The following is a 16556-nucleotide window of genomic DNA, read 5'->3' on the forward strand; positions in this document are numbered from 1 at the left end:
GAGTCAAGAAAGTGAGTTAGAAAGCGAGTCAAACGTAGATATCATGTGAGACGAAGAAATCACATAAAATTGTTGTTCTCAGCTGGCGAGCCTACGCCCAGTCGAAGGGTAGAGTTGTGCCGCGTGAGTTGTTCCTATGAGCAGTTCAAAGCCCAATTTTAGTCGGGGATTGTCTTTGGAAGACCTGGTTAACCATGACGAGCGTTCTGATGCGAAAGCTGGGCAGAAATCGAATCCTCTGCCACCCGCGGAAGTCAAACATCGGATGAGCGTGGATGGGTTGGGCAGCGAGCAGAACGGCAGCGCAAGCTCTTCACGGGTGCCCAGAGAACAGAGAGGACCGAGGAGAAACGCGGACGGCGACGAGGAGACGGATACAGACGAGGAGGTCGGAGGGCCCGGGGACATCGTGTTCGAGACTGGGGACTTCAAGTTTGACTATGAGAAGCAGGAGGGAGCCGGCAAAAACAGGGATGCGCGTGCCGGGAGAGAGGACACATCGTCTTCGTCTCCCTCCTCCAAGGCTAAAGGAGGGCAGGACGTCAAGGACATCTTTCAGGAGAGGGCGTCCTCGCAGTCCAAGAGAAACGCTATCAAGAAGGACCTGAACGTGCTGAGCGAAATCGCAGCTACGGCCAAGCCCACCAGGTACAACACGGCTCCTATCTGGGCGCAGAAGTGGAAACCTACGGTGAAGGCACTGCAGAGCATCGACACCAAGGACCTCAATATTGACGCCTCTTTTACCAACATCATTCCAGATGACGATCTCACCAAGTCGGTACAGGACTGGGTGTACGCAACCCTCGTATCCATTCCACCGGACCAGAGGCAATACGTTGAGATGGAGATGAAGTTCGGCATAATTGTCGAAGGAAGCGACTCAAACAGAGTTAGCCCGCCCGTTTCCTCGCAGACGGTCTACACCGACATGGACGCCCACTTGACGCCCGACGTCGATGAGAGAGTGTTCACAGAGATCAACAGGTACGTCAAAGGTATCTCTGAGTTAAGCGAATACACCGGCAAGTTCAATATCATAGAATCGCATACCAAGGATCTCTTGTACCGTGTGGGCATGTCTACGCAGAGGCCCCGGTTTTTAAGAATGAGCAGGGATGTCAAAACTGGACGTGTCGGGGAATTCATCGAAAAAAGGCATGTCAGCCAACTACTGCTGTTTTCACCAAAGGATAGTTATGACGTCAAGATATCGATCAACTTGGAATTGCCAGTGCCGGACAACGACCCTCCTGAAAAGTATAAGGACAATACTCCGGTGAACACAAGAACAAAACAGCGTATCAGCTACATCCACAACGACTCGTGCACCAGAATGGACATCACAAAAGTCGCAAACCACAACCAAGGTGTGAAACAAAGGCACACCGAAAGCACTCACGAGATTGAATTAGAAGTCAACACTGCAGCGTTACTGACCGCGTTTGAGCACATAGGGAACAATAGCAAAGAGTATGCTTCAATTCTGAGGACATTCCTTAACAACGGCACCATCATAAGGAGAAAACTCACGTCTCTGTCTTATGAGATTTTCGAAGGCCAAAAAAAGGTCTGAAAAATGCAGCTATAATTGTTAGTTTTTGCATATTGTCTATTATATGTACTATACATCGTTTTTAGCCGGAGAAACGCGAATAATGAGCCAAAACTTGGCATGAGTTTAACACTCGACCTTGTCGCTGTAGATGCCTAAGAGATAAGCCATTCTAATGATGACCAGATCCTTAGCCATGTTGATGCTGTCTCTTGCAAGGTCCATTTTCGATCCGTCGACTTCGTGCCAAGAAATTGCCACTTCTTCAACGGGAACCTTTTTCCTCAGTGCTAAGATTAAGATCTCAACATCAAAGATCCAGCCTTCAGTATGCAAATAGGGAAAAATCTGTACAGTAGCGGACCGGTTGAACAGCTTGAACCCACATTGAGTGTCTTTAATGGATCTTATGCCGAAAATAAAAACAAGTGTGTGCAGTCCGTACATGAGAAGATTCCGGATGAAAGAGCGCTTAACCACGGCGTCCGTGTTGACCATGTGGGCGCGAGATCCAATGGCCATGGCAGCATGTCCTTTTTCTTCATGTTTTTTGATAGAGTCGAGCAGTTTCGCCACATCTGAAAATCTACTGGCACCATCGGCATCTGCGAAAAGGCCATATTTACCTCTCATATGCAACAATCCATGTCTCACAGCGCCACCTTTGCCGCGGTTTTGAGTTAACTTGACAACTCTTAGCTGACCAGGTTTTAACTTGAAGTGATTAGCGGCCAGGTCTAGACAGTACTTGGAGGTTCCATCGCTAGAACCATCATCAACAACCAAAATTTCCCACTTATCCTCCAAATGTTCTTGCAGAAACGTAACCGCATCGGTTAAACCTACCAAGATGCGCCCGATCTCGTTGTAGCTGGGCACCACCACGGAAAGCTCAATTCCGTCCTTGTTAGAAGAGCCTTTAGTCACTGGATCAAGTTTTCCGCTAACAATGTGGCCTCTAGGCCCATTAGTCTTGAATATCAACTCTTCATCAAAAGGTTTTCTGGGAGAATGCGATAACAGAAGTACAATGAGGTAGAGGGAGCATGCAATGGCAACAGCAAAAGTCACTAGCACTGTGCTGACACTTAGTTCTCGTACTCTTGACCAGAAAGTGTCCCACATGCCCGTTGTTTCACTACTAATACAAACAACGTGTTCGAACTTTGTACTGTATAGGTATGTTTATATGACATTTTTTTATGATCACATGGGAAAGATCTCAAAGCTGGCGCTCCTATTGTATAACATTAAGCGCGCCTTCATGAGCTCAAGATGAAAGCTGAAACTCTACATAATTTAAGTTCAAGTTAGCTTCTTCAGCAATACTTTCTTGAGTCAAGTTCGCGGCTATATTGAACGGAAATTCGAAGCTCACATTAGTTGAATGTTACATTTAATAGTTTCGCCATAACATGGAGTCGAAATGACTGAACAACAACACTTAAGCTGCCAGCTGGCACGACTTCGGTAGTTCAGTAGACTCGGTGCTAGCAATCCAGGCCTTGTTTCCTAATACCAAAGGGCATTTCATCACCTGCAGTGAGCACCTAAAATGTCCTGCAAACATTCACTTGATCTTCTCGACAGTTGTAAGTTTGGAATTATTCTAGACTTTCTAAGGCCATCCTGCAACCATGGCGCTGGGCGCTGAACAACCCCAAACCTCGTCACGCGTTTTCCCGAACGCTGCCATATTCTATCCTGCATGTCATTATTCCTATTTCTTGACTCTACCAAACCTTAAATGCTAAATATGTAGAAACTCATTTTGTTTCGTCTCTGCGGAGCTTTCTTCTCCATGCTTCATGTTTTCGACGTCACTCGACCTGTATTGAGTAGCAGGTGTGGAGTTTGCGTCGTCGCGACAAGGCCTTTCGTGAATCGAAAACTCGTCGTTGGTCATCGAATGCTCGTCTTCCCCATCTTGCTCCCGGTAAGGAAACATCGATGTGGGAGAGGACGGCATTGTTTTACGCTTTCTGCGCCTTTCTTGCATGTACTCGTCCATATAGTCTTCGTCGTCTGCTGGCGATGATGGAACTGGAGCAGGCCTCTTTTGGCCAGCTGCCAGCTCGTTGTTGTTAGACTTGGGTGATGTCGAGTACCCTAAGACGACCGGTGTAGTGCTATCAGCGTCACGGACATCATCCTGGTGGCCGCTATGCGAGTTCTTCGTAAGAATTGGTAGACGCCTGAGCTGCTCCTTACATGAGGGAACTGGCTCAGAGCCTTTAGATTCCTTCTTGTGTTCCAACTCGTAAAGTGGCATTGAAAGTGTGTCCATGGGCGAAGTCCTGTCAATATCGCTGGTAAGCGCTTTGCTGGGGTCTTGCTCATCATCTTCAATGGGCAGAGTATTGCACGTAAGAGGGTCTTTGGTAGGCGTAACTGTCTTTTGATTCCCAATTGGTGAGCCAAAAAGATCGTTGAACCACTCAAGCGTGTCGTCGCTTCTTGGAACACTACCTGTCTTTTCTGAATCACTTGGCGTCTTAAAAGATGGGATATCCATGCCTATCAGGTCCTCGAATCGAGACGAGAGAGGAACTGGGCGAGGGGGAATGTTTTCTTTGTTCTCAGAGTCATCACCCTTTTCTTGGTCAAGCTCAAAGAAGTCTGTAGGCTTGAGCTTTTGCCTATCGAGAAGCTGTTGGACCAGCACGTCGTCATTGAGAAGCTTAAATTCTTCTAGCGCGTCATTTTTGTTTATCATTGAAGAAGTTTGTGCCTCCCGCGGCAGAGGTGTGCTGGCTTGGACGACGCTATCCCTTCTAACCTTTTTAACTGAGGATTTTGGCTTCGCAACTGGTTTTTTTATGCTAGGCTTCGCCATCTTCCCCTTTTTCTTCGTGATGAAGTCGAAACGCTTACTTACTGAGTCATCCACTTTGGTTTTCTGGATTGTGTTATCTTGCTGAAGACTGTTGATTTGGTAGACTACAGGCTTTTTCTCTTCCCTAGCCTTCACGCTAGAAGCAGTATCTTTTGCGGCTCTGTCTGCAAGGTAGATCTTGTGTGCAATGGAGTTCGCAGGCAGCGCAAACTGGTTGTTTTTGCTTTGGTTCCAGATGGGCAACGACTGAGTTCTGGCGGCTTTTGGCGCTGGCATAGGATTTGTCTGCCTTTTGGTGACGGCCTCAGGCTTTGCCATCTCGCCCGCCGCTTTCGAGGTCCCTCTGCTGCCGAGCATGCTTGTAGTGGTGGTAGGCGCTTTCTTGGCCAGGGTATGTACGTTATTCCCGGAGACGCTCGACCTGCGAGACGAGTTGGCGGTGGCCACCTTAGAGAACCGAATTTTGATTTCGAGTGTCTGCTGTGTAGGAGGTGTGTTGGCAATGTTCTGGAACCGCAGGATTGCAGAGAAGCTCGAGCACACGCGGCCCATAACTAGCGGCCAGTCGTCCACGTCGTTTTTGGACTGCTGCTGCGCCGCGCCGCGGAGCTTGGACAGAAGCCCGAAGCTTACCAGCGGCTCGTCCAGCTCGCAGATGTCGCGGCAGTACACGTTGTAGTCCACGCTGTTGTCCATACCGTAGCTGAAGAGCTCCGGCGACGACGCGCAAACCTGCTCCAGCACGTCGTTCAGGAGTACGATGCCCACCCGGAGCTGTGTACCGTCGTTGCTCGGGCTCGGAATGCTCTCTATGCGTGCTTCTACAGGTGCTTTGCTTCTCGTCAGGTATGAATTGGTCTCCTTATCCACGGTGTAGAGCACCTTCAGCGACATTCTGGTGGTCATCCTGCAGTGTAGGAGGTGATGAGCTACCGATGCTTGTCTGCTCTTCAAAACCCCCGCTGCTCTGGGTAAAAATATTACTGGTAGGGATGAGTACGCGGCAACTTGTGCTCTGGCAGCGCCGGCTTTTCAATGTCTTATTGAACTGCGTCCCTGCCCTTTCTGAACAGAACGCGCGACGCGTTAACTTTTTAATTTTCGGTTACGCGTCGCAATGCATTCAAGAGAACCTGCATTTTACGCGTTTTAATAGCGCGTCCAAGCCCGTTTTAGACCGCTCACGCGTCAATTCCCGTGCCACAAGGCCACGGCTAATTCAAAACGCACCAGCAATACGTAAAACAGGAGCAACTGTGTGCGATAAACTGATTGCTCGTAGCAGCGTCTGCCGAAATTCGTTAGGGCAATTCCCGGGGAGGTGGCATCGCGACCTAGCTACTTAGCGGATCCGAATTCCTCACACCGCCGGAGTCGCATGCGCTGATCAACAGGGAAAAGCCCATGCGGCCTCTAAGCTTTGCAAAGGGTTGAGCAGCGAGAGAACTGTTGATATCGCGGATTACGAATCCTCTCGGGCCATTAACCGCCCACAGCTTCAAGAAGATACAATAACTGCGGCTTTGTTCGGTGTATCAAAGTGCCACGAAGTACCTATATAATTTTGGCAGATTCGCACAAACTTCCTTAGCTTTTTGGCTTATGTCCATCGGCGCGCCATGGGAGCTAAGCCAGCGTTCCACGAACTATGCAACGCTTTGGGAACATACGCGCGGCGTTTTGAGAGTACACACGACCTAGATGGACGAAGTGGCTCTACAGGAGATACAGAAAGCAAGGGGCTGGGCAGGTCCACGCGCGTCTGCTCGAGAAGGATGTTTCGCGATTCTAAAAGAAGTCACAGAATCGAGAACGCTGGGAGATTGAAGAAAGAGCTATATGAGCATTGAGTTTAAAAGATGGCGTGCGACGCTTGCCATCGCGAGCTATCTCGACCTCCTTTCTTGATGTAGAATGTCGCTCGTATGATAAGTCCGGCATTGTTAGTTTCTTTCTTAATGGGCCTACTGAAAAAAAATTTTCGAAGCTCATCTCATCTCACCTGAAGACGGCTCACAAAACACAAGAACAGGACAAGTCTAAGCTCAGTCATCCGATTCAGCAGACCAAAATGCCTCCTAAGAAATTCAAATCGCTTGATGACTTTATTGGGGACCAGGCGCCTCCCAAAAACCAGTTTCAGACGCCTCTAGAGAACTACTACCAGAACATGTCCAGCGGTCAGTCCCACCCTAAGACGAAGGGAAGTTCGTACCAGGCGCAGCGGAATTGGAATGACGGCAGCCAGTACGGAAACAACTCTTACAACCAAAACAGAGGTTACCAGAACTACCAGGGTGGGTACCAGAACTACCAGGGCGGATACCAGAACAACCAGTCGCCCCAGCACTCGGGTAGATCGACCCCCTCAGGCAGTGCGACACCAACTCCTTCCACATCCACCACATCCTTGACTTCTCTGGCCACCTCGTTGGCGAACTTGGGAGTCACCTCGATCTCGGGAATTCTCTCCACCCTTCCTCAATGTGCATCTCTGGCAGAATGCAGGCAGAAAATCCAGCTAGCGGTGGCTGAGTTTAACAATGAAGGACGCTCCGCGCAAGACATCGAGGACTGGGACGTGCCCAGCATCATTTCGAAACTGATCAAGCCCAAGAATCCTGCGCTTGTTCAGGAATCCGCAATGCTACTGATCTCTCAGTTGTCTATCAACTTTTCCGGAAAGTCGCCCCAGGAAGCGTTCTTGCTGCCCCTGCTACCCATCGCTCTAGACACAGTGGCCAGTAAAGATAGCTCTGTTAAGCGCGCTGCTCAACACGCCATCGACTCGCTTTTCGGACTCTACCCCATCGAGGCCCAAACCAGCGTGTTGCTTCCAAAGGTCCTGGAGTACCTGAATTCCGGTGTTAAGTGGCAGTGCAAGCTGGCCGCACTCAAACTTGTCGACCGTATCAGAGAAGAGTCTCCTAACGATTTGCTGGAGCTAACCTTCAAGGACACCGTTCCAGTCTTGACTGACGTGGCCACTGACTTCAAGCCTGAGTTGGCCAAGCAAGGCCACAAGACCCTGCTTGACTTTGTTTCGATTTTGGACAATCTGGATTTGTCCCCACGTTTCCAGCTGATCGTTGACACGCTGCAAGACCCATCGAAAGTTCCCAACTCCGTTAAATCTTTATCGAGTGTTACATTTGTTGCTGAAGTTACAGAGCCAGCTCTGAGTATCCTGGTTCCAATTCTGAATAGATCTTTGAATCTGTCTTCATCCTCTCAGGAGCAGCTGAGGCAGACTGTTATTGTCATCGAGAATTTGACTAGACTTGTGAACAACCGTTCCGAGATCCAGCACTTTATCCCGCAGCTGATGCCAGGTGTCCAAAAGGTGCTTGACACCGCCTCTCTGCCAGAGGTTCGTGAGTTAGCAGGAAAAGCCATGAAGGTGCTGAAAGACGACTCTGAGGACGACGGGAAATTCCCAGGCAAAATCACCTACGAATTCGGACTGCAATTTGTGAAGGAGAAGATCCAACTCCTGGCCAAGAACCCTCTACCTGAGCTGTGCAAGGACAACAATACAACAGCCCTCGTTTACTTGTCCAAGATTGTCACGTCTGATGCCAATGTGAATGACTGGAAGAGACTAAGAGAGTACCTCTTGCTGGTGTTCGGTGAAGAGAACGCCGAAGCCATTGATACCCACTTCATCCAAGAGCTGAGAAATATATTCCACCAAGAAACCGCTACATACGACGAAAATGAGGGTATCGAAATCGTTAATACCGATTTCTCGCTGGCCTACGGGTCTAGAATGCTGTTGAACAAAACAACTTTGCGTCTGCTCAAAGGTCACCGTTACGGTTTATGTGGTAGAAACGGTGCTGGCAAATCGACTTTGATGAGATCCATTGCGAATGGTCAACTGGAAGGCTTCCCTGACAAAGACACGCTCAGAACCTGCTTCGTGGAGCACAAGTTGCAAGGTGAAGAGGGTGACTTGGATCTTGTGTCATTCATTGCCTTGGATCCGATATTGAAAGAGGTTTCGCGTGCTGAGATCTCTGCGGCTTTAGAAAGCGTTGGATTTGATGACGAAAGGAGATCGCAGACTGTGGGCTCTCTCTCAGGTGGTTGGAAGATGAAGCTTGAATTGGCGAGAGCGATGCTGCAGAAAGCCGACGTTCTTTTGCTGGATGAACCTACTAACCATTTGGATGTTTCAAACGTGAAATGGCTACAAGATTACTTGTTGGAAAACACTGAGATTACTTCGCTCATTGTTTCTCACGACTCCGGTTTCTTAGATGCTGTTTGCACTGACATTATTCATTACGAGAACAAAAAGTTGGCTTACTACAAGGGAAACCTGGCAGACTTTGTGGACCAGAAACCCGAGGCGAAAGCTTATTACACTTTGACGGATTCAAATGCTCAGATGCGTTTCCCACCTCCAGGTATTTTGACTGGTGTGAAATCGAACACAAGAGCAGTTGCTAAAATGACAGGGGTCACTTTTGCTTACGCAGGTGCAAGCAAGCCTCAACTCACAGATGCTTCTTGTGCGCTATCTTTGAGTTCCAGAGTTGCAATCTTGGGGCCAAATGGTGCTGGTAAGTCCACTTTGATCAAGCTTTTGACCGGTGAACTTGTTCCACAAGAGGGTAAGGTGGAGAAGCACCCTAACTTGCGTATTGGGTACATTGCGCAGCATGCACTGCAGCATGTCAACCTCCACAAGGAGAAAACTGCCAACCAGTATCTACAGTGGCGTTATCAGTTTGGTGACGACAGAGAGGTTTTGCTGAAGGAGTCTAGAAAGATTTCAGAACAAGAGAAGGAAATGATGGAGAAGGAGATCGACATTGGCGACGGAAGAGGAAAACGTGCTATTGAGGCCATTGTTGGTAGACAAAAGCTGAGAAAATCGTTCCAGTATGAAGTCAAGTGGAAATTCTGGCTTCCTAAGTACAACTCTTGGGTGCCAAAAGAGGTCCTTCTGGAGAATGGTTTCGACAAATTGGTTCAAAAGTTTGATGACCACGAAGCCTCGAGAGAAGGTCTTGGTTACCGTGAGTTGACCCCAACCGTGATCACCAAGCATTTCGAAGACGTCGGTCTCGACTCAGAAATTGCTAACCACACTCCACTTGGCTCGCTTTCCGGTGGCCAATTGGTCAAGGTAGTCATTGCAGGAGCTATGTGGAACAACCCCCACTTATTGGTGCTTGATGAGCCTACTAACTACCTGGACAGAGACTCCCTTGGTGCGCTGGCTGTTGCAATTCGTGACTGGTCTGGTGGTGTCGTTATGATTTCGCATAACAACGAGTTTGTCGGCGCTCTGTGTCCAGAACAGTGGATTGTGGAGAACGGAAAGATGGTTCAAAAGGGCGTTAGCCAAATCGACCAGAGCAGGTTCGAAGACGGCGGTAAAGCTGGCTCTGCCAGCGCGGCCAAGGCAGCTTCCCCATCCGTGGATGATGATGATTCTCCAGCCAATATCAAGGTCAAGCAGAGAAAGAAGAGACTAACAAGAAATGAGAAGAAGGTGCAGGTCGAACGTCGTCGTTTGCGCTACATCGAGTGGCTCTCATCTCCTAAGGGAACGCCAAAGCCTGTCGACACTGACGACGAGGAGGAATAATCGCGATATAATGGGACCCTTCATTTGTACTGTATCATAAATAGAGGATAAATGTCATCAGCAAGGTGCTTTTAAGTTTGAAATTACCTAGAGTCGGAGTATTTTTCCTCCATCTCTGCTGTGATAGCGGTACCATCGAGTTTCTCGATAGCTTCCTTTACAAGTTCTTTTAGGAAGACTTCGTGCTTCTTCAGCCCTAAGATACTGACGGTGTTAAACCCCATACCATAATGAGGATACGAACCTATTTTTATCTCGTCAGAGACCTGTAAGCAGCGCGTCTGCAGCTCGCGCAGATACGAGGAAATTTGGGACTCTGACTTCGGAGTTTTCACAAAAAACCTTTCATAGTTGTGAGGTTCGCGCTCACTGATGCTGTAAATCTCCTTTACAGAGGGCTCGAACGCGAGCAGAAGCTTTTCAAATAGCTGGGGTATTCCAGGCAATATGTACACTTTCTGCTGGATCGAAACTATAGGCACCCAGAACTCTTTCAGTACATAGTAGCTATGCACTTCGGGGCCAGCTGGAAGCGTGGCCATCCTATAGAAATCTTTCAGCGTCTCGGGATCGTGTCTTTTCTCGGGGTGCGAAATCTTCCGCATACGATCTTGGCACTCGTAATTCAGCTCGCACGGGAGCCCAAAGCTGCTGGCTACTGACTCGTACGTGATATCGTCGTGGGTGGGCCCAATGCCGCCGGACGTCACAATAAAGTCATTCTCTGCGCTCAACCTCTTTATCGTTTGGACGATCTGCTCCTTCTGGTCCCCTATCGTTACTATTTCGCGCAGCTGGATCCCCAATCTGTAGCAGTACTTGGCAAAAAACCTCGAGTTGGTGTCCGTAATCTTGCCGTTAAGAACCTCATCACCGATGATGACACAAGCACCCTTAACAGAAGGCATTCTGGCGATCTTTGGAGTCTGTGTAGCAAGAAAGCGCGGCAGCATGTTTCTCACGCTCGATCATCAAGAATACTGTTACTTCCCTAATTGCATGCCTAGCGATTGCTAGACTATGTGTCGTTCCAAATGAGAGAGATATAAGCAAGGATTAAATCAGTTATGTATCATGTGACTTTATATATCTTCCCACGATAATATGTCATATCATCAATTCTATATCAGTTCCACACACATTTAAAGAGGAAGAGATGAGAACAATTGCGAGTTCCACAGCGCTTCACGGGCACCTTATTAGCTAAATGAGCGCCCTCAATCTCAATTCTTTATAAGCGTCTTGATGGCCAAGCACTTTCAGTCTTTATCTTAGCGGTCACGAGATCTGGGTCGCCCAATACCTTGAGCGCCCTTGAACATTTGCTAAGCAGCAACTACCATTGTATATGCAAAGGCGCGTTGGCAAGTTCCCGGTACTGTGGGAAATTGGGGCTGATGTAGTATCCGCTTGGTACCTAAGATGTTGCCGAATCCGTCGTAATCGCGGTTTCTTCATCAAGTCACGTTGTTTGATTATTCTGAAGGTATTTATATGTCTCTTCCCTCAACCGACGAAAGAAGTACACGAGATATCACAAGGCTGTAGCTTCAGCGAGCGCTTCAGATCTTGATTTTATCAACAAAACTTTGGGAATGAGTTTTGCAGGCACAGCTACCCTCGCTGCCCAAAACACGCCCGCTGAGGACCCCTTGCAAAATAGCCGCCCATCAAGCCAAGTTCAAAGGGAGTTCCGACTAGAAGAGAGAGACAGCCTCTTAAGCAACGGACGCGGCCCGAGTTCCGAATCACAAAGCACCCGGAGATCCGGCAGCATGTGGATGCTAAAATCTTCGCTTCGCTCTTTCTTCGAGCTGAAGACTCTAAACGGGCGTAGGGAAGCCAGATGTCTCCACTGCGACAAACGCTATCCGGAAGGAGAGTCCACTGGGAACATGGCCAAGCATGTCCGTGCCTTGCATCCAGCGGCTTGGAAGGCCAAAGAGGGGAAAGTTTTGAAAACGCCCCCGCGAAACGTCACTTTCAGAAGGCTTGAATCGCTGCGGGTGTCCCAGTGGGTTGCAGACGAGCATAGGAGGAAAATAGGAGAGCTCGAAACACTAATGCTGGTTGTCGAGCATGCCCTGCCCCTCAGTCTTGTTCAGTCCGCGTCCTGGGCCAAGTGGAATGACAGATGCTCTCCGAATTCTAGTATCAAGTCAAGCACAACACTAGTAAAGAAGTTGCACTTGTATCAGAAACACATGAACAGGTCACTGCGCTTGAACTTGAGGAACTCTCAATTTGCTAATATCCAATTTGACATATGGATTTCCCCCGGCGGGGAGTCATTTTTGGGCGTCATGGTATCTTTCGCACCAAACCTTTTGAATAAAAGCATTTTGCAGCAGGCAAAAACTCCGAAGGTCCTTTTGAACAACTCCGGTTGTGCTCAAAGCACCCACCTGATTGATTTCGTCAGCTTGGGGACTGAGAAGATTACGGACAAGCACTTATGTGAGACCCTTTTACTGGTTTTAGAAAAGTATGAGCTCAAAGACATGACTGCGACGATAACTATGGCTAAAAACCCTTGTAATGAATCGCTATTTTCAGCGTTAGTCTATAAGGTATTTGGATCGCCAAAACCGTTCGCTCGCCGCATGTTTGGTAAAACACGCGAGATTTATTGTATGATTTATGCCTTGAATCTTCAGCTGGAAAGAGGAACAAAGCTTTTGTTCGGCTGCCCGATTTTTTCAAATGCTTGCGAAAGGATCAACAGTTTTGCGAGGGTTACGGGGGCCTCTTCTCATACAAACGCTGGCTTAAAGATCCCAGAAATCCGTTTCATTCCTGTGAACTCTTCGCACCGATGGACTTCCATCTGGTCGCAGCTAAACACGTTTTTCAACAATTTCTCTCAATATGAAGCTTGGTACATCCAGTTAATTAATAACGGACAAGAAGATCTAGCTTCAAACCTTGAAAACTGTATTAATATTGAGAGCAGAGCAATAAAACTTCTTGAGTATTTCGTGCAAACATTTGCAATTTTTAACGATTTGATCACAAAGCTCCAGCAAGATGGCTCTGATCATCTTGCCAATGGTGTTCCGACGTCTTACTTGTTGGAGAGCTACTACAAAATGTGCGCGAAAGTTTTGAATGGGGCGCGTGTCGCAAAAAGCCGAGCTGGGTATGATTTCTCCTGTTTGAATGGATCTGTGAGTCTCGCGCCTGAGGACAAGGAAATTGTATTAGATGCACTCCAAATTGCGGGTTGCATGCACCAAGAGTTCATGGGTCACGTTCGAAATAATCCGCTATATTATGTGGCAGTCATTCTTGACCCATCCGCCAAAACTGACGCCATCTATAAGATGATGAGCCCGGAAGAGGCGAGCGAAAGGACTATCGAAGCACAAATGTTTCTCAATAGATTTTTGGAAGAATATCGTGAAAACTCTGTGATTCAAGACCAAGCTTCGGCTGACGAAAATCCGTATCATGCATCATCCAGCATGTACTTTGACAGAAGGTGCTTATCTACCAACGGAGATTCACAAGGAAGTGTCGGAAGTGTTAACGAGGAAGAAGCTGGAAGTCGGGGAAGGACCAGTGAATGGCTTAATTATCAAGAAGAACCTTTATGTTCTGTAAAGTCGAGGGAGGACGCGATAGCTTGGTGGTATGAGCGTCGTCAAAAATATCCTGTATTATTTGAACTTTCCGTTTCTCTGCTCTATACAAGACTGAGCACTTGTAGCATCCAGAGGTGCTTTTCTTCAGCGGTGGATGTAATGAAAGAAGACAAAAATTGTCCAGAAAATAAAAACTTCAAATCACTGATGGTGCTCCGGGACAGGTTTACGAATTTCGGTTTCTTCGACGGGCCGGCACTTGATCCTAACTTTTCAGGCGGTGTGTCGGATGAATCGTCGGGAGGTGAAGCCGTTTTTCTCGAAGATCATGGCCTATCAGAATTTGACGACAGCTAGACAAACGAAGCGCACAGGGACCGAAGGCAACTAGCTCCATTGAAGGTTGGGGTGCACATCATCCTGTCTAGAAAATCGGCTAAGGAATGGGAACATGTTCAACATGACAAATGCCATAATAAAGGAAGTATTAGTTTCACTGCAGAGAGGGATCCCCAATAGTTCTCTTCTCATTTGAGATACTCAGTCTCCATTGAATCCACGTGACGAGCACATGAGGTAACATAGTTGAGATCAAGTGATATATGCGGGTAATACCTACCAATCACTTGACTATCTATCACATGATAGTATCACTGTTAACGATATTTCTATCCGAAGTATAAGAAATTTTCTGGAAGTCAGCGGTGAATTTGGCCATCATAGCCCCAGCAATAAGCCATTTGGTAGTAGTTATCCGAACCACTAGAAATCATGTCGGCACCTAACACCTTCAATGCAGAAACCGCTGAGAACTTGGAAGATATGGAAAAGCAGTTCGCCGTTCTAGCCGTGGAACAAGCTGAGACATACTGGAACCTGATCAGCAAGGTCCCGGGCTCGAAGTTACGTCTCACTAAGTTCGATGACGAAATCTATGAGAAATTTCAAGAGCACTTCCCAGAATACAAAGATCTATCCAGACTTGCCAAGTTCACTGAGGAAGAGCTGAAAACGAAAGAGGCTAAGGAAAGATGGAGAAAATTCATTAAGCTTTTTGAAAAGAAAGTGGACGACTTTAACTTCGGTACTCTTCTAAGAACAGATGCCTCTGCTGAGTACGGCCAATTCACTACTTGTTTCGTAGTGAGACTGCAGTTCTATGCCTTCGAAATTGCCAGAAACAAGAGCAAACTCAACGACTGGGCCGCAGGTCAATAAAAAGCGTTCATCCCCTTGAACTCTTGTCATTTAATATGTATACTAAAAGGCAATTAGGGTCTGAGTTCTCGAACTCTCGCTCTACCGCTGTTACACCGCCCAGCTCGCAGGATCGCACCTGATGCAAGCTGATATAAAAGCTCATATCTCAAAATTCGTTACTACGTACTAATCAGATAAAACATCATAACAGTTATCATATTCGCCTAATGCTTGTGTGTATGGCCACTTCCAAGCCCAAAGTGGGAATGAGTGTGCCCGCTGGGGAGCGGACCATCGCTCGCTGACTCGTTCTGAGGTGTAGGAAACTGACCCAACTTCTTCTGATTCTCAATTTCCTTCAATTGTTCAGGCGAAAGAGGTGGTCTCTCTTCAACGTAATCTATGTCAATATTGCGTAAAGTTGGTATATTTTCCCGCAATGTTTTACGCAAATGGTCTGTCACAATTTCAAATTCTTTAATAGTCAAAACGTTCTCCCATCTCTGTAGCGGAACTTCCAGGGTCATCTTAGCATGCATTTCGGGACCTGAAGACAAAACTGTCAGGTTCTTAAGCCCGTAGGGTTTTTTTGCGTTGTTATTAGAAATCAGTTTACGCAAAATCTCCTGTGTGTTATCTTTCACTGTAACGTAGCGAGGATCATCACCAGCCACCGCTCGATCAACTAGCTCCTTCATAGCACCTATCATGCCATCGGCTCCAGTCTTCACAACCAGTGCAGAAACTAAAAGACCACCAACTGCGTCCAGAGATTGAATATTGAAAAAGTATCCAGAAGAAATAGTAACAAGCGCCACCAATGAAGTCAAAGAGTCAACTCGGTGGTGCCAGGCGTTAGCAAGGAGTACATTAGAGTTTGTCTCAATTGCAACTTTCTTGGTAGCGTTAAAAATCCATTCTTTTATGATAATTGACCCACCCGCTATCCATGCAGCATTAATGTTAGCGACATCGGTTGGTCCACCGTGTGAATGAGAGTGGGAAAAAGTAGAAACAACATCCAGCACAGCGTGGGGAAGTAATGGAGCAGCGATAGCACAAAGCGAGCTCCAACCAATAGAAAGTCCTGCGAAGGCCAAAATTGCAGATACTGAGAGAGAGCCTAGGGTTTCAATTTTACCATAGCCTCCAGGATATTCAGCAGTTGGTTGTTTTGAAGACAGCTTCACAGATGCTAAAGTTAAAAAGTCTGAGACCAAATCAGACAGTGCATGTACGGAGTCTGCTATCAACGCCTGTGAGTGAAACATGATAGCGCCGGCGAATTTTCCAAGCGCCAAGCCGACATTAATCCACAGGCCGATCCACGTAATTCTCACGCCAGGGTTCTTTTTAAATTCTTTTCGACTCATTTTCAGTAGTGGGTTGCTTTGACTTGAAGCATGTGAGTGAGTGTGACCTGCTTCTCGATAAAGCATGGAACCTAGGTGTAAAGTGTCATTCTGTTCAGTTTCAGATTCTTTCATGTGGATGTGCCTTGATTCCTCGAAAGCATCTGACAAGTCTTGAAACTTGGCTTGCTTTTCGAGCCGCCTTTCTGCGTCGGTCTTGCCAATGCCACCCTTCTTACCTTCGTTTATTAAGCGGCGACTGGAGTTGTGAATTGAGCGTTGGTGGAAGCACAGATTCCAGACCAGCTGCCTGCACCTTGACTTTCCGATGTTGTGGTAGAATTGCAAACCAACAGGATATGCGCTAGGCTTTATCATGTCTGCCTTTTGTTTCTCTCGATGCCTTTGATGACTGTATCAGAATGCA

At 47.5% G+C, this 16556-nt stretch overlaps 7 protein-coding genes across 7 annotated transcripts, besides 1 other annotated feature; 3 read left to right on the forward strand and 4 right to left on the reverse strand.

Annotated features, from left to right (window-relative positions):
* Positions 1-136: 136 nt before the first annotated feature.
* Positions 137-1576, forward strand: CET1 (polynucleotide 5'-phosphatase; the record flags this gene model as incomplete). Its single annotated transcript, XM_002555976.1, has 1 exon — positions 137-1576. The coding sequence occupies one exon, from the start codon at positions 137-139 to the stop codon at positions 1574-1576; it is 1440 nt and encodes a 479-aa protein (XP_002556022.1).
* A 105-nt stretch (positions 1577-1681) lies between these two features.
* Positions 1682-2680, reverse strand: ALG5 (dolichyl-phosphate beta-glucosyltransferase; the record flags this gene model as incomplete). The annotated part of the gene is made up of 1 exon (XM_002555977.1): positions 1682-2680. One exon carries the CDS (start codon positions 2678-2680, stop codon positions 1682-1684), a length of 999 nt encoding a protein of 332 aa, XP_002556023.1.
* A 625-nt stretch (positions 2681-3305) lies between these two features.
* Positions 3306-5297, reverse strand: SPT21 (Spt21p; the record flags this gene model as incomplete). The annotated part of the gene is made up of 1 exon (XM_002555978.1): positions 3306-5297. The coding sequence occupies one exon, from the start codon at positions 5295-5297 to the stop codon at positions 3306-3308; it is 1992 nt and encodes a 663-aa protein (XP_002556024.1).
* A 1165-nt stretch (positions 5298-6462) lies between these two features.
* NEW1 (New1p) lies at positions 6463-9993 on the forward strand (the record flags this gene model as incomplete). Its single annotated transcript, XM_002555979.1, has 1 exon — positions 6463-9993. One exon carries the CDS (start codon positions 6463-6465, stop codon positions 9991-9993), a length of 3531 nt encoding a protein of 1176 aa, XP_002556025.1.
* An 83-nt stretch (positions 9994-10076) lies between these two features.
* Positions 10077-10946, reverse strand: FPY1 (flavin adenine dinucleotide pyrophosphatase; the record flags this gene model as incomplete). Its single annotated transcript, XM_002555980.1, has 1 exon — positions 10077-10946. One exon carries the CDS (start codon positions 10944-10946, stop codon positions 10077-10079), a length of 870 nt encoding a protein of 289 aa, XP_002556026.1.
* Positions 10947-11837: 891 nt separating this feature from the next.
* Positions 11838-13814: a repeat region (DNA transposon of KLTH part of the newly discovered ROVER DNA transposon family of the Kluyveromyces:degenerate copy).
* Positions 13815-14348: 534 nt separating this feature from the next.
* Positions 14349-14795, forward strand: CHP1 (ribosome-associated Tef1p biogenesis chaperone CHP1; the record flags this gene model as incomplete). The annotated part of the gene is made up of 1 exon (XM_002555981.1): positions 14349-14795. One exon carries the CDS (start codon positions 14349-14351, stop codon positions 14793-14795), a length of 447 nt encoding a protein of 148 aa, XP_002556027.1.
* A 206-nt stretch (positions 14796-15001) lies between these two features.
* KLTH0H03388g (cation diffusion facilitator family transporter) lies at positions 15002-16507 on the reverse strand (the record flags this gene model as incomplete). Its single annotated transcript, XM_002555982.1, has 1 exon — positions 15002-16507. The coding sequence occupies one exon, from the start codon at positions 16505-16507 to the stop codon at positions 15002-15004; it is 1506 nt and encodes a 501-aa protein (XP_002556028.1).
* Positions 16508-16556: the final 49 nt, after the last annotated feature.

This window comes from Lachancea thermotolerans (genome assembly GCF_000142805.1).
Source record: "Lachancea thermotolerans CBS 6340 chromosome H complete sequence".
NCBI classification, from domain to species: Eukaryota; Fungi; Ascomycota; class Saccharomycetes; order Saccharomycetales; family Saccharomycetaceae; genus Lachancea; species Lachancea thermotolerans.